The sequence below is a fragment of the Bidens hawaiensis genome, unplaced genomic scaffold (genome assembly GCF_021521415.1).
Source record: "Bidens hawaiensis isolate Kalapana, Puna unplaced genomic scaffold, B.hawaiensis_p1.1 tig00017234_1, whole genome shotgun sequence".
Lineage (NCBI taxonomy): Eukaryota > Viridiplantae > Streptophyta > Magnoliopsida > Asterales > Asteraceae > Bidens > Bidens hawaiensis.
In genome coordinates this window covers 355,120-373,666 of record NW_027492606.1, presented here as the reverse complement: position 1 = coordinate 373,666, position 18,547 = coordinate 355,120, and the positions used below count along the sequence as shown (strand labels likewise).

Sequence of the window (18,547 nt, the reverse complement as noted above, 5' to 3'; positions counted from 1 at the left end):
CCTTTTGTGATAAGGATATGGTTGCACTCCCTAGGATGTCACACAAATCATGGTAGTTCATGCGACGTGTGACTCGACCCTCAATGTTTTATAATGTGTTTTAATTAAAAGTCTGACAAGCCGTGATGATACACGAATAAACAGCTTTTGGTTCGATTTAATTACGCATTTTGATTTATATGTTTTAACTGAAAGTCTGTCAAGTCGTGGTGATACACGAATACAGAACCTTCGGTTCAGTTGATAGTTGATTACACATTTTTACTTTTATTGGAACATACATATTATGATGATTCATACAATGTGTGATTTCGAATACTCAATCGTTTACATTGTATTTTTGATAAGTCATTGGGATATGTGAATACTCGAGTTTCATTTCGTTGTCTATGTTTATATTCATTGAAATTTCTAAAAGTCATGCTAATACATAAATTGTTGAATTTCAACCCGTTTCCTAATTTATAAATTCAGTTATTATTATAATTTGAAAAATTCGAAAGGTCATGGTGATACGTGAATAGTCGAGTTCCAGTAATTTTTCTTTATTTGCATATATATTAATTATTTCTTATACTTTGAATTGGAAATTTGAAAGGTCATGATGATACATGAATAGTCGAGTTTATTTGTTTATATTCATTATTTCTTATACTTTGAATCGAAAATACGAATAGTCATGGTGATACACGAATGGTCGATTTTTCAATACTCGTTTTCTCATGTGTTTTAAATTGAGAATTCGAAAAGTCATGGTGACGTATGAATTGTCGATTTTCAATTCGTTTTCTTTATATAATTTGTTTATTGTAGTTTTAATTGAAAATTTGAAAAGCCATGCTGGCACATAAACACTCGATTTTCAATTCGATTTCATTACTCATATTAGGTTTGTATTAATTTAGTGTTTTGTTTCAAAATTTGATATATTTTTTTATTCGAAAATTTATGAGATTAGTATTACTGAAACGCGGAGACTCCTACTGACTCATGGGCATTTCAATCTTAATTTCAAATTTTACTTCATGCGATTTCATTTTTATGATTTATAAAGACTGATTACGATTTTAGGAATCTCTTATGTAAAGTTTCTTTTGATTTTCGATAAGAATTTCATATTTACGTTCCGTGTCATGTAAATTCTTCAAGCTTCGTAGCATGTCTTCTCTCTTTCCTCGACGTTGCCCTCAAAACTCAACCCACAAAACAACAACCCGAATATTTAAGCAATTGACTGTCGCAATCCCGACCATGACTAACCCAGATTTATTACCAACCACAACAATACATTCAAACCTCAAAACTATACCTAAGTAAATCAAACCCAACCTAACTCTTGGATACTCAAACCCAACCCAACCAAGATATTTACACGAGAACCCACTCTTTGTATAACACAGACGATTTCCCCACTCCACTACGCGATGTCAAAATGTTCCAAATGATGTTAAGTTCGGCCAACTCATCAACTTTTGTCTTATAACTATACATACACGACACAACACCCTCATTCATACGACATGTTACCCAACCATTTATCCCCCACCTTCTGCCTTACCTCATGCTCGAACTTCAAACTCGCTACTATTACAGTTCCTCGAGCACACCCGTTATAAGGCCTAACTTGTTCCACCATACAAAACCTTAACCCGCGTTCCTTGACCTCTCAAAGTTTATGTGATTTTCGACTTCAATACTTCGCCTTTTCAAACTTGATATTATTTCTTGCACTTGTTTTCTACATCTAGTCCTTTTAAAACATTCTTTTTCATGAAATTTCAAATATTTATTATTTTAAATAGATCATTAATAAGTATATATTATGTTATACGAAATATATTCAAGTAGTTTTTGAATCAAAAGAACTTTACGAAAATCCAAGTGGATCATTTTTATCACCATTATTACTACTATTATTATAACTATCAATACCTTATTATTATTATTATTATTATTATTATTATTATTATTACTATTATTATTATTATTATAAATCTATTAAAATCAAATAAAATATTCCACTTTAAAAAATTCTTGAGAAGTGAGACTATTATATTACCATCAACAAGTTATTTTATCTAGCGACCTCTATTTTTCTAAAACGTCACCCAAACCGGGAAATCCCTTACATGAAAAGTTTTCTAAGGTTTTTCTAACTATCTAAGTATATATGCAAAATTATTATCTTAAATTTCCTTTGATTTTTAAACATCGCGTCCCTACAAACAACTTTCACAAACAATGACATCAATCATTTCTTTTCACTTCTTGGTCAAAGCCAACGAGTTTTGGATTAGTGACCCATACCACCGCACTATAATAGCCTTCATATCGCAAAACCCCCTTTTTGAGAAAACGAGTATTGCAAGTTACCTTTTAGTTTTCCTCTCTTTTACATATGTTAGAGATATTATTTCGGTTGGACAATTTCATGAAGTTTTAGGTATCGAATTACATTCAACGGTTTTCTATAAAGTTAATATCAAGCTTGATTATTCATTAATTAGTGAACTATTCCCATTCATAGATACATTCTGAAGAGATTTACTTTGTTATTTCAATCTCGAGGTCTAAAACCGATTTCCCATAAGCATATCGTTTAGTGGAAGCTGGAGACTATGAGCATGTTTATACACATGTTGAGTTTATTTTGGTTACACGAATAGTTTGGTCATATTGTTCTATTTCCGCTCAACGTTTTGTTCGGATCATCTTGTTATCCTAATGTTTTACCAATTAAGATCAATATTTAAATTTGATCTTGAAATTTCAATTATATTATTCTCAATGTTTTATAAATTTGAATCAACGTTTACTCTGATCTCGAAGTTGCAATTATTTATTAATCTCAAATATTGCGTGATATTCTCTTCATTGAAAATTTTCATTTGTTTAAAAGAGTCATTACTGGCTCCAAGAATTTACTCTATTCGGTTACTTAAGTTTCATTTATTTAACTTATTCTCAAACCCAATGCTTTATCGACTTACATGTTTATATTTTGTTAGCTCAATGCTACATTTATTACTCTGTTATTCTCGATTCCAATGTTTAGTTTACTCATGTCGATGTTTATGATTTTAACATTTTCATTCTAGATTACTCTAGAATCCCGCTTATTTCATTAAAACTTCAATACCATCATTTATTTTGTTAAAATATAACGAATTCATTTATGTAACCCTAATATTTCACTTTTCCTTGACCCGAAGGACTTGGTTATATATCCTTGTCACTTTCAATCTTCGTAGTTTATTATTCTTGATTTAAAGGCTTTTATATAAGAATTTTGTAAGGCCCCGAACCCCGGGAACCCCACAGTTGGTATTCATTCAAAATACTTGTAAAAATATTTAAACTTAAAAATGATTCATTTCATTAAAATAACCATTTCAGAGTATAATTCAGCGGAAAACATAAATAGTAAAATAAATTCCCAAAACCAATTTAAATGTATTTAAATAAATGTTAAAAAGAAAACATTTATTATTATTGAAACATCCGACTAAGTATGCTCTCACCGTCCAAGTAGCTTCGTGCACGTCCAAGCGGTAATGTATCCATCTCCTAACCTGAAACTCACACTAACATGCACACAAAGTCAGCTTGAGCTGAGTGAGTTCAAGTTATAATAAATAACATCTATGATAATCCCCGAACCCCGGGAACCCCACAGTTGGTATTCATTCAAAACACTTGTAAAAATATTTAAACTTAAAAATGATTCATTTAATTAAAATAACCATTTCAGAGTATAATTCAGCGGTAAACATAAATAATAAAATAAGTTCCCAAAACCAATTTTGTAAGAGCCCGAATCCCGGGAATCCTACAGTTGGTAATCACATCTACAATTTCACAAAAATTAAAAAAAAAAACGATTCGTTTTTATTTAGAACAAGTTCAGAGTAAATAACAGCGGAAAAAGTGTAATTGTTTAAAGAAAATCCAAAACATGGGTACAAGTGTCCAAAAATCAAATATAAATATAATATCCGTTTTATTGGAAATCCTCGACTAGAAATGCCTTCAACCTTCCGAGTAGTCCCCAGCACGTCCAAGCGATAACCTCCAATCCTTAACCTGAAAATCAATCTAACATACACACAAAGTTAGCTTGAGTTGAGTGAGTTCAAGTTTTAATAATAGACATTTAAATAAATCATTCCAAGGGTTTAAATGTAAAACGGGATTATAAAACATTCCAAGAGTTTAAATATAAAAATGGGATTATAAAACATTCCAAGAGTTTAAATACAAAAAATGGGATTATAAAACACTCCAAGAGTTTAAATATAAAAAACGGGATTATAAAACACTCCAAGAGTTTAAATATAAAAAACCGGGATTATAAAACATTCCAGGAGTTTAAATATAAAAACGGGATTATAAAACATTCCAAGAGTTTAAATATAAAAACGGGATTATAAAACATTCTAAGAGTTTAAATATAAAAATGGGATTATAAAACATTCCCAGAGTTTAAAATATAAAAACGGGACTATAAAACATTCCAAGAATTTAAATATAATACGGGATATGAACAGTTAGGCCATCATCAACACTAAGTGTTCATACTTAGACATCTATATACATCCATATATTTATATCCCTATAAATACCATCCAATTAAATAATAACAAATGGGTCGAGCACACGTACAACCCAAACACGTAACATCTCATCCAAGTAACAACATCAGGGTCGAGCACACGTACAACCCAAACACGTAACATCCGATGATGATCATGCCACATGAACCTCCCCCCTCATGGGCTTTTCAGGGCCCCGCCATAGGATTTAAGAACCTGAGTCGTATAGTTTAGCCTGGACAAGATCACCATCCATCCGTATGCAAACACAAAGTAGGCATACACAACATCAGTAGTTGAAATGACTACAACATCGCCAAATATAGGCCAAACAATAATTTAGATATATATATATATACACACATACTATAACATTCCAAGGCTAACTATATACTAGCAAGCCTATATAAAATAGTTTAAACGTTTCATTAGGAAAAATCGTAGGAATTAATACTAGGCCTAATAGCAACTCGAGCCTAGAACACAAGTAATATGTATAACCTTAAGGAATATAAGACCATATATATATATATAAAACATCCACGTATAACATCAGGGTCGAGCAACCAAACACGTAACATCAGTGCATGCAAACACAAAGTAGGCATACACAACATCAGTAGTCGAAACGACTACAACATCGCCAGATATAGGCCAAGCAATAATGTGTGTATATATATATATTTAACATCCCAAGGCCTACCATATGCTAGCAAGCCTATATAAATTCGTTTAAAACATTTCATCATGTAAGAAAACACTTAGGTGTGCATGCTAGCCCAAAAGTAAAAAGAGTAAAAAGGGCATCATGAACTCACCTGGAATCAATCGAACACCTGCAACGAGCTAGGAAATCCCTAAGTGCACAATCACAAGCAAGGGCCTGTAAATTATACACAACACGTTACTAAACTAGACCGTAAGAACACTCTTGCCTAATTGGCCGTTCAAGCCCAACACTTTGGCCCAAGGCCCAACAACTTGGCCCAAGGCCCAACACTTGGCCCAAGGCCCAATACTTGGCCCAAGGCCCAACATTTTGGCCCAAGGCCCAACACTTTGGCCCAAGGCCCAACACTTTGGCCCAAGGCCTAAAAACTTGGCCCAAGGCCCAATACTTGGCCCATGGCCCAACAACTTAGCCCAAGGCCCAAGGATAATCAAATCGGGTATAATGCGCGTGTAATAAACCTTAAAACCATTTGTTTAACGACTCAGCCCCGAATGGACCAAATTCCATTTTAAATCTTTTCATTCATCAAGATTATGTCACCTGAGTTGATAGGGTTGACGGTTCCTTTTTACAACTCTTACTTTAACGTTTAAACGAAAATTCGCGCACCGCCGACTCGATTGACGAAGCACTAACCACAATAGCCCCAAGCATCAAAAAAAATAATTTTTCCATAGCCCTTAAACCACCCCCCCCCCCCCCCGGGCTGTACAAACTGATTCGGTCGGTCATCCGATCGATTAACGCATCAAACTCAACAATTGCCAATCCTACACCCGATAAACCCTAGTTTTCGAACTAAAATCGATTGACCGGCCTAAACACCTCCATTGGCCATGAAATTATAATATGATGTAAGTGACATACCTAAGAAGATGACGGACCACGAACTTCAATTATAACAGCCCCGAAAGATGCGAGAAAGGGCAGCCACCGGTTAAGCCTAAAACGAACTTATCGATCAATAACGATATAACATGCAGATTTTAGTATGCAAAGATGTATTTTATTACATAGGAAAAACGTGGAATTAAATTATTAAAATTTTACCAGTGTTGCAAAAATATCTTAAGTTTATAAAAATGTTTTTATTATATTTTTCTAAACTTACACAAAAATCATAAAAATTCTTCCAACACAGAAGGGTAGGTGCAGCTATTTCAGCGCGCAACAAAATGGTTTTATTTTTATAAAATTCATTACCGAACCAAATTAAACGATGCCAATTGGGTTTGATTCTTAACTCAAAATATTAAGTTCCAGAAGTGGAACCAACTAATTTGGACTTGTTGAAAAAGAGTTATGATGTACGGAAGACAGACCAGAATCCGACATCCCGCATCAGCTTTGACACTCGATTTTATAAAATCATAAAAACCATTCAAATCTCGTCCAAAAATTACGTATTATACATTTCTGGAAACTAGACTCAAAGTAGAACATCATGGAATCAAGAATCGATCAAAAACAGTGGATTAACATCACGTTACAGACCCTACAATAAACGTATACGAATTTGTCAGCAAGTTGTTATCATCAAAGCTCAATCTTAACGACCAATAAACGCGTTAATATGATCAATTAAGGTGTAAAAGAGTTGTAGACACTTAATACCGACCTTGAATTAGACTCGGGAGGGCTGGAACTCGGCTGGAGCTGCATGGAAAACCAGGTGGGAGGACTGCAGCTGCTGCGATTGGCTGCTGGTAGGAGTTAGGGTTAGGGTTTGTTTTGTTTTATGATATAAAAACAAAAATTACATCTAAGTCCCTCCAAATTGAAGTGTATAGCAACTTGGGTGGAAAGTCAATTAATTCAACTTACGGTATGACAAGGAGGTCCCCGAAGTAAGCCGGTTCAAACCCGATAAATATACAAACTGTACAACGTGCATGCCGATAAACGAAAATATCGGGTGCTACCTACTAATATAATACTTTAAGTCGTAAGAGGGGATGTTTTGGGAAAAAGGATGGACAAACGGACTTTTAAAACGTATTACAAGGCTCTAAATTAGAAAGATGAAACCCTGGCTTTTTGACCAACATTTATAAATGATCGAGCCGATTAACGAAATTTACGGGCGTTACAAATTTAAATGTATTTAAATAAATGTTAAAAAGAAAACATTTATTATTATTAAAACATCCGACTAAGTATGCTCTCCACCGTCCAAGTAGCTTCGTGCACGTCCAAGCGGTAATGTATCCATCTCCTAACCTGAAACTCACACTAACATGCACACAAACTCAGCTTGAGCTAAGTGAGTTCAAGTTATAATAAATAACATTTATAATAATAATAATCATAATAGTCATCCAAGAGTTTTAAAATAAAAGGGATAAAAAAGTTAGGCCATCATCAACAATAAGTAATCATCCTTATATATATATATATATATATATATATATATATATACAAACATCCGTATAATTAAATATGAACATCATTATAATTATATATAAACACCCTTATAATTATATATAAACATCCTTATAATTATATATGAAAGCATCCTTATAATTATATATAAACATCCTTATAATTATATACCTACATACATATAATCCAAGTAGTAACATCAGGGTCGAGCAAACGTACAACCCAAACACGTAACATCAACGCATGCAAACACAAAGTAGGCATACGCAACATCAGTAGTCGAAACGACTACAACATCGCCAAATATAAGCTAGACAATAATGTGTGTATATATATATATATATATATTTTAACATCCCAAGGCCTGCCATATACTAGCAAGCCTATATAAAATCGTTTAAAACATTTTATCAGGTAAGAAAAACACTTAGGTGTGCATGCTAGCCCAAAAATTTAAAAGAGTAAAAAGGGCATCATGAACTCACCTGACACAAGACGCGGATTCACCACGAGCTAGAGAATCCCTAAGAAATCCCAAAACTCAAACACCTGTCGGTTTACATTCAATCAATACTAATGACCTCAAAATGACTCGTTTATCCTACGAGATGTTCTAACATGGTTCGAGTTACCTAAACCCTCAACCTCATCAAACTTAATCACAACAGCCCCCGAGGTCACACCTTCACCAAAACGACCCTTAGGTACTCCCGGGAATAAAGAATTCCCAATTTGCCCCACGGGAGCACTAGGTGACACTAACACGCGCGTTTAGGAGTCGTTTGGGCCGTTAACATCCTACTCAGCCCCGTGTGGACCCATTATGATAAAATCACAGCCAACAAGTCAACACGATGCCACACGAGTCAAATGGGTCGGTAACCCGCAAGTACAACGCACCAACTATTCAATAAACAAAATTGCGAGTTGTACCGACTCGTTGGAGTAACCGATAACCAATTCAGCCCCATAACTTAAAAAAATGAATTTTGAACATCCCGTACATCAAACCGAGTGTCCCCGAGCTGAATTGGTCGTTAATCACTTCAACTCTCGCGTTAAACGCACCAAACTACAATTCTATACAACCGAACACTAACAATCAAGCTACAACTAGTTGACCAATCTAACGAACACCAAAGAACATGATTTTTATGTATGATATACGGGATATACCTAGGAAGATTGTGGTGTAAAAACTCACTTCAAACAGCCTCGACAACATCCACCGGTTAAGCCTAAAACGAACCTATCGATCAATAACAAGTAAAATGTGCAGATTTTATCATGCGAAGATGCATGTAATTACATAGGATAACCTTTGAAATAAATTATTAAATTTTTACCAGACTTTATTAAATGTCTTAGGTTTATAAAAATATTTTTATTGTATTTTTCTAGTGGACAAAAAAATTATAAAATTTCCTCCAACACAGCAAGATACGTGCAGCTATTTCAGTGCGCAACAAAATGGTTTTATTTTTATAAAATTCATTACCAAACCAAATTAAACGATTCCAATTGGGTTTGATTATTAACTCAAAATATTAAGTTTCAGAAGTGGAACTAACTAATTTGGACTTGTTGAAAAAGAGTTATGATGTCGGGAAGACAGATCAGAGTCCGTCATCCCGCATTAGCTTTGACACTCGATTTTATAAATTCATAAAAACCATTCAAATCTCGTCCAAAAATTACGTATTATACCTTTCTGGAAACTAGACTCAAAGTAGAACATCATGGAAACAAGAATCGATAAAAAACAATGGATTATCATCGCTTTACAGACCCTACAATAAACGAATACGAATCTGTCAGCAAACTGTTATCATCTAAACTTAACCCTAACGTGTTCAAAAAAGGGTTCCATGGTTAAAAAGAGTTGTAATACGCTAGGACCTACCTCGAATTAGACGTGGGATGGCTTCAATGGAGTTGCAGTGGCATAAAAACCAAGGAGGCAGCCCCTCCTAGCTGCCGATTGCAAAAGACATGGGGGGGGGGGGGGGGCGGCTTAGGGTTTTAGGTTATAAACATTTTACATCTAGGTCCTCCAACTTATAAATTGTGATGTCTTGGATCAAAGGTTAAACAAATAGGCTTACAAGAAAGACAAAGAGGTCCTCGGGGAAGGCCAGATCGAGTCTCGGTAAAAATACAAACTTTACAAGGCCTAAATCTTTTCAACGAAAATTTACGGGCGTTACAAGTTTATTTATCTTAAAACCCACACAATGGGACGGATTATGTGGACCATCCGACGATAAAGGTAATTATGGGTCGACATGTAATTATCTAAGTCCTCGCATGAAAGACATAATAAGTTCGGTTATGTGCAATAACTCGAAACCAGGAATGATTTTGAAAGACGGGACAAATGCAGTATGACAAGGGCATGGTGGATACACCGCTGGTACATCCTATATATAAGTGTTCTTGCTATATTACCATTTGTGGCGTCTTTCAAGCCATTCAAAGATCGATGTTATTTGTTTTTATTTAATTATGTATTTGAAGAACTGTAACACTTAAACAACTCCTTGTAGTAGTTGTTTTCTTTTACAATTTTATTTTTTACTTTAATTTCGGGACGAAATTTCTAAAATTTGTGAATCCTGTAACATTCGTTACTTTTCAAACTCGAAAACCCGAACCATTTTGAATTTTCGGTTTTTGTTTTCATATATATACACACACACACACACACACACACACACACACACACACACACACACACACACACATATATATAATATAATAATATTATTAATTAATTTCTGTTTGGTCGTTTCGATATAGTTTTGTTACTCGTTCATCATTAAGATTATATTTTTCTCGACGATTTACGATCATCGTCCGTTCATTTGTTATTGTTTTCGATCATTAAAGGAAACTCCGGGATGTTAAAGTTTCTTTATAAACGAGTCGCAGAAAATACGTTAAATGTTCAAATTATAACTTCTCATTAGGTTTATTAACGCATCTCAAAGTTCGGGATCCAATTCGTAAATTATATTTAAATTTGGTTTTAGAACAATTCAAAGTCCAAGGTTTACTTTGAAAATATAGTTTAATAAAGATTTCAATATAACCTTAAACGTATGGGTCTAAACTGAAATTATAAATTAGAAATATATTAAAATAATAGAAAAATAACCCAAAACCCAGCCGGCACTCTCTTTCCTCTTCGTTTTACCAACGAGAACTCCGGTGGCCGGAAATGCCGCCGGAAAAATCTTAAAATCCCGTCTATCACACGTTTAATCTCCAATTAAATATGGTAACATCTTTCTCCATTAGCTATGACTAATAACCAACGAACATAACGTATAACAATCCCTAATCAACGCGTTGAACCCGAAATCACCGTAACCTCACCGGGAATACGACTAAATCACAATTAAGGTTATTAACGAAGAATTGTTCCAATTGATAGTATATATAGGCCGAAAACATCAATACAAACTCACACCAACTATCAAATCAATCTAAAACACCCTATAATTCGTGCTTCTGTTCATCCAAAAAAAATTGGTTTTCCGGCGAGTCTTGTTCGTCACCAAACAACAGCACGTCAAGGTAATCAATACATTGTTTTTGATCATTTTTTTAATCATATATCAAAACCCCCAACATAGAATTTAATGATCACGGTCCAGATTTTTGGAATTTTAAGCTAGGGTTTCTTTTAAGATAAAATCCATGCTTAGCAAACATGATAAAATCTCATATTTAATCATAAGCAATTAGTTTATATTTCATTTCAATTCGTTAGCCTTAACTCGTCACACTTTAATTTGTTAATGCATAATTCGATAAATTTCATTTCGTGAACTTAAAATTCGTCATCTTTTAAATTCTAAATCGTCAACTTTAATTCAATAACTTACAATAATATTAAAATAAATCGCGCCTTAAAATAATAATAAAATATATAACGCGTCACTGTTAAAACTAAATAATTAACCCGTATAATTCCGTTAGTTAGTCTTTAAACTTTTGTATTTATTTTTATAGTTCGAAAAGTTCAATCGCTACGAGTTCCTTAACGCACTTTCAGTTGCTCTTGAATTTCGTTTCTCGTTTATCATCTATTTAAAGGTGAGTTTCTCACAACCCCTTTTTAAACGTTTTCATATTTTGGGGTAGCATATGTATCTTATTAAAATTTAATGTATTACGATTTCGCTTAGAAACTACAATTCACTATATGGACATGTGTGTTACTTGATTGCTTGCTCGAATTTACTTGCACGTGGTAGCCTCAATAAGTATGATCATACGCCCCCCTTTGCACTCAGGTTCATTTCGAGTGGAAAAGGGCCTCATTATCCGAGTACGTTGGTTGTTACCAACTGGAAAGGACCTTACTTATGCGATTACCCGAGTATGTTGGTTGATACCAACTGGAAAGGACTTTACCTGCTCGTTTGTCACTTGTCTATGAATTGTATGATTTTTACATATTATATCAAACTGTGGGACTCTCACTAGCTATGTTCATAGCTGACTTTATTTTATACATATGTTATAGGTGTAAAGATACAAGGATGACAGTTAGAAGACACATAGCATGCCTATAGGATATTCAAAGAACAACTTATCATTTTTTTATTTGTTTGTTACAACTTGTATCATTTGATAAACTTGTGTTACATGAGATTTAAGTGAAATAATGTTATTATGATCACCTAATAGTGTCACGTGTGTTTGATCAATCGGTACGTCACACTCAGGCGTTTCCGCTTTAGCCGGGGTGTTACAGGGATCCTCCTTCTAGCTCACCCAATCTCTCTTCAAACCTGCAAAACTTAAAAGCAAAGGAAAAACTACAAAAAACTACATTAGTGACCCGATAAGACTCAAAAAATAAAAATGGGATAAAAATACAAACTCTACCCTTGATTTTTCACTCAAGTTACTCTGCTGTGTGATCTACTCGGCCGTCTGAGTGGAGATTCCTCCACCTCAGTAAAACTTCAGTGCCTTCCAAGACACTGCATCATGATCTAACCACTCACCAATCATGTTTCTCTTCTCTCCAACCTCCTTAAACTTTCGCTTACCACCACCACTCTCTCTATCATACTCCATCATCACTCGAGAAAACGTGACCTCTCATTCATCTTCCACAATAATTCAGACTGAATGGAAATGGTCAAGACGTGGATCAATGCTTGGAATAATAGAGTCTATCGAGTAAATGGGATGACAGGGATCAATGAAACCGTCTTGACTACTCGAATGTCTCATGGATTTTGCAACATTAGTGACACTATTGTTGCCGGCCCTAAGAGTGATATTTCCTTCAAAATCATCAACGAGTGCCCTAGCAGTACGCAAGAATGGATGACCTAAAATGATAGGAACTCTCTCGTTGGCCTTCATATCAAGAACAACAAAATCAATGGGGAAAACCAAATTATCGACTTTAACGAAGAAATTTTCTATGATTCCCCTAGGGTACTTCACCGAGTGGTCGGCTAAGGACAAGGACATACGAGTGGGTATAAGTTCTTCTAGGCCTAGCTTCTCATACAATGAATACAGTATTATGTTTATGCTAGCTCCTAGATTTGCTAATGCTTGGAATAGTGAAAATGCCGAGATTGGGTAATTTTCTGATAGCTTATTGAGAACTACCGCATAACACTCTCCGTTCAGTGGAACGGTCAAAAGCTCCTCCAGACTTTCCTTACGTTTAAGAAAATCCTTCAAAATTTTGGCATATTTCGACGTACGCTGGAGGGCCTCGATAAAAGGAAGATTAATCATAAGATGCCTGGACATGACTAAGAATTGCCCATACTCTCTAGTGAATTTCTGATTCTTAAGACGGTCTGGATATGGTACTATAATATGTGACGGCCTAACCTCTCTCGATTTCTTCTATACACTTTCTTCTACTATGAGCTCACTGGTTGGTGTGGTACTTGCTGGGCCTAGCCTAGGTTGCACCCTCCTATGAGTCTTCATCACTATCTCCTCATCTACCAACTCATCCACCTCCTCTACCTCAACCTCTCTCTCCAGACCTAAAACCCTTCCACTAAGAGTGGAAATGGCTTTGATCTAAGCAGCCGAATTAGGTTGGGCATTTCCTGAAAACCAACCAGGGAGTGTCTCATCTAGAAGTTGAGCTATATCAACGATGGATCTATGAAGTTCAAGGAGCAATGGCTGATGATTCTTCAAAAGTAGATCATTCTTTGCGAAGATTTTCTGGTAGGTCTGATCTTTCATAAGTACTTGTTGCAACATCTCTTCCAGTCTACCAAGCCCACTACTCCAATCTTGCCCATTACTTGAACTCTGAACATTCTAACCCCATTATTATACTGACGCTACCCTCGGGTATAATTAGACTGGAAACCCGAAAATGCGTTGGAGGGACGCTAATTGGAGTTATTTAGATTCAGGTTCTTGTAGTTGTCCCAGCTTGAATTGTTATTACTGCTGAAAGAATTTGGGAACATGTTTTGACCCACTACAAAATCCACCTCTTCTTTATTCATTAACGGACACTCCAAAGTACCATGTCCACCCCTACACAACTCACACTTATTCACCTTAGATATTATTATGGTCCGTTTCCCTCTTTGCATCGAATAACCATACAATCATACGTCTACCATGGATATTATTTGGGTTCGGTTCCCTCTTTGCATCGAACAATCATACAACCATATGTTAGATACACATGTACACATATAGTTTACTAGTGTACTTCTAATCCTTTCTACATTCATTAATTACTTCAACATCAATCATTTATCATTCAAAGACATTCATATAGCATATACTTACCACCTAGGGTAAGTGCATTAACTTAAACACATATGAGTATGCGCATAGCCCGAAAAAACATAACAGAGAAAAGGGGCTAGAAACTCACCTGAAGTTGGTTTCTCTCTGAGTTAATTGTAATACCCCTCCTTAGCTGTGCATGGATAACTATGTAATAATTATAAGCATCAATTAACTACTTCTATCCAATTCATACTTCTAAGTTAGTGGAGTCCCTAATGAACGGTAGTCCGGGGGCAGTGCCCCTGTGAAATGACCTGAAATCTTGATGTAGATTACAATTAAGATCTATAAATGTTACAGTCTATGACTCAATGAGCGTAATCCATTGACTGTGAACACAATTAAGTAAACATTAAGCTCATATTCATTCATAACATGAAATATTACAAGATATGACACTTTGTATACTTTCTCTCTCTGTCAATGACCAAAAATCTACATACAAACGCATAAGTCCCCTACTTATAGGAAACAACATGAAGACCAACAAGTCCGTATATGTTATACCGCGTATATGTTATACGCCACATAGCTTATGCGTTCTTGTGGACTTATGCGTTGAACAAACTATACATTCGACGTTTTAAGCTATATACAATCATATCTAATACATCTAAGACCCTAGCAATAAACATTATGCTCTAACAAACTCCCCCTTGGATGTTGCTAGGTCTTCGATCTTCAATATTTCATTCTAAACACTTCTTCTCGATACTCCCTCCCCATATCCTCCCATGAACATTTAGTCGAGGGTTTCTGATTAGCGGGAATCGATACTCCAACACCTTTGTATTGAAATTTCTTCAAAGCAACAATCCTCATTTTGTCTTTTATCTCCTCCTCTCTTTCCTTCTCCTTCTGTGCTTCAACATCACCAAACTCAAACCATTTGCTCCTCCAAACCTCTACAGAATGAATTTTATACTTATGAAATATTGTGACATTTGAGCCAAAACAAGGTACACCTCAGTACGTAATTACCGATTAAGAAAACAAACGCCTTTTGCGTAATAAACGAACGATTAATCGAACGGGTCGGGTTATGACCCAGATATCTCGGGGGGCCATCTATAAATGATATACGATCTATACAAGCTAAAACATTAGAAATATGGCCTTAGTTTGATAGAAAACAAGTTAAACGAAAATATGCTCGTTTAACTACCCGATATAGATTTAAACGCAAAAGATAGTTACAAACCAAGCATTGTATCATCCGTTAAGCCAAAAAAGACTTACCAAACACTTATTTGAAATGTTTCAAGCTATCCGTGAAAATTTTTTTAATTTTTACAAACATATAGTATGTTTTTATAATTTTACACAAAACTAGCCGAAAAACACTCGTTTTCGCGCTGTTTAACGCACCCGATAAGTTTTTCGCGCCAAAAACTGAACCCGAACTAAATTTGGACCGGGCTTTTCGTATTTGGGCTTGAGAAATCAGAAACTTGGGCCAAAATGGGCCCAAAATGGGCCCATGGGCTTCCGATCGGCCAGCAGCCACCCCCCTTTTTATTCTTTCACATTTAAACTAGATTCAAGATATTTTCAAAATTATTTCTTGAAAACTCTGGACATAAGCTCTGTTCCAGCCAGAAAACCTTCAAACCTTAAGGTAAGGGGCTTAAATAAGTAGCTTTTGTACTTGTTTAAACTTGTTTAATACCATAAAAACATGTCTTGGTTACTAAAAATCATTCCTAACCGTGTAAAAATCCTAAAAATGGTCCATAAACATGTTTTAATCATAAACATGGTAAGGAACCTGTTTTGATAGTTTTTTTGGCCATAAACACGGATTAAAGGGTTGAAACGGCGTTTTTACGGTTCAAAAGTTTGTTTTTGTGCACTAGCCGAAACCCTAAGTTAAGGGCTGTTATGTTGATGAAATATTGCTTGGTTTGTAATATAGGACTTGTACCTAGCCTGCTTAGAAGCACAAGAACCTGAAAACTTGATTAAAAAGTCGGAAACGAGCCAAACCCGCTAAGGTAATGCCGAAACACTCGCTTACGGGATATTTAGGTTAAGGTTGTGATGTGCATATTTTTAGGACTTTCAATTTTTCAGGGACATCAGGGACCATGTCAATAAGTCCCTGTTTAAATTTGGTAATTTTTCGACCATCCGAGAATATTTGGCGAATTTATTACCGAATTGGGATGTTTATTTGGGAAAAATAGCTAAAATACTTCAAAAATTATGAAAATTTTCTGGGAACTTATATTTGATGTATTTTGATCACAAATTAATTTTGGAATCATTTGGAGAAGTTTAAAGGTGTTTTGTTTATTTGCGTTCGTGTGAATTTTTATAGCCGAATTTAGGCCGAAAAGAATATTGCACGAGCTTTTTACATTCTGAAATTGATACAGGTTGTTTTGGGACATGATTTGAGTATTCATGAATTTTTGTGGAAGTTTTGGAAATTGTTTGGGGTAAAGGGACGATTTTCTGGCTAAATATAGCTGATAAAATGAATTTTTATAAATTAATAAATTAGTAAATAAATTCCAAAAAAAATTTTATAAAACTCTACATATTTTAATTGATAAGTGGTTAAATTTTGATAATTTAATGATTAATTGTTAATTAATTATGCTAATCGGAATATTAAACAAATTCAGTTTTTATAACAACCGGCAAGTTCGCGACTAACGAACCTGCGGGAATATCAAAACTCCAAGAGTGATCACAAATCATATTTTTGTATTAATTAAGTAAAAATGAACTTTTCTATGAGAAACCTGGACAATCCGGGTGGATTGTTCGCGTTTCTTCTCAAATCAAACTGAATAAACGGAAACGGGCCCCGTGGCTAATCCGGGACCCCAATATGTGATCTTTCTTTATAACTTAATCATTTTATTAACCAATACATTTACCCAAGCTTATTTTCCCATAACTGTTTTCTGAACGCGTAAACGAACAACTTGGCCCAGCTGGGAAAACGGGAGTCTAAGCCAAGTTCGATATTAAGTATTAGACATTGAACAACATCACAACCTAAGCCTATTGCCACTTTCTGGGCGTTCAAGCTACACCCAGATTAGTTATACAACCCAGTTTAGTATTGAGATTATAATAATATTAAAATATTTAATATTATTATAATATTGATTATAGAACTACTGATAGCGGACCGAACAAACCACGAGCTGATACAGTACTGAATATCTACTAAACCGTGAGTTTCATGATCCCACTTTTAAACCGTTTTACGAACTTTTGGGGTGAAAAGCATGTTTGATTACATATACATACTTGAAAACATGTAATGATGTGAATTATCTAAGTGCTAACACACGAAAGTCCCCACGATCACAGTGATTAACTTCGAGCCGGTGGCTTGTGAATAGTACTATTGGTTTGACAAACCCAAACGGAATCGGCCTGGTTGCCGTGTCACATAGTGCCGTTTGCACATGCCCATATTTATACAAAGAAGCTTTGTGGTGTTAGACATAGCTACCGGGGCATGTTGTGGGCGGAAGGGGAGCCACAGTGGTTGATTGAGCGTGGGAAATGGATGCACGCAGCACATACAGTCAAGGCTTCAGTGTAGCTTAGCATAATTACATCATTTACATACATACATACTTATTTCATGATTACAAGTGTTAACTTGTGAATACTCGTTACTGTTTTCTTGAAACTTGTGAAACTCACCAACTCTAGTAGTTGACCCGTTTTAAACTGCTTTTCAGGTGTACCTAAAATGGAATGATTTGGTGACCTGTTACTTGCCTGAGGTGTGTGGTTGATGTTACGTGAATAGAAGCATGAGCGATAGTAGTAAGAATGTATAGTTAACGAACTAGTTTTGTTTGTACCACCTAGACTGTAAAACAATGATAGAACAAAGAAATGTAATATATTGTAAATTAGTTTGTAATGTTTCTTTATAAACAATGTGTTGATACCAGAGGTGTCTGTTATATTCCCGTTTTACGCTTCCGCATTGTGCTAGTCGGGGTGTGACAGAAGTTGGAATCAGAGCCATTGGTTATAAAGGATTAGGTTATCC

At 35.1% G+C, this 18,547-nt stretch overlaps 1 protein-coding gene across 1 annotated transcript; it reads right to left on the bottom strand.

Moving 5' to 3' along the window:
• Positions 1-12,846: 12,846 nt before the first annotated feature.
• LOC143553413 (uncharacterized) lies at positions 12,847-13,497 on the bottom strand. Its single transcript, XM_077043415.1, has one exon. It carries the CDS (start codon positions 13,495-13,497, stop codon positions 12,847-12,849), a length of 651 nt encoding a protein of 216 aa, XP_076899530.1.
• Positions 13,498-18,547: the final 5,050 nt, after the last annotated feature.

Excerpts from the sequence above, each read along its gene's own strand:
- LOC143553413 (XM_077043415.1), bottom strand. The coding sequence starts at position 13,497 with ATGTCCAGGCATCTTATGATTAATCTTCCTTTTATCGAGGCCCTCCAG.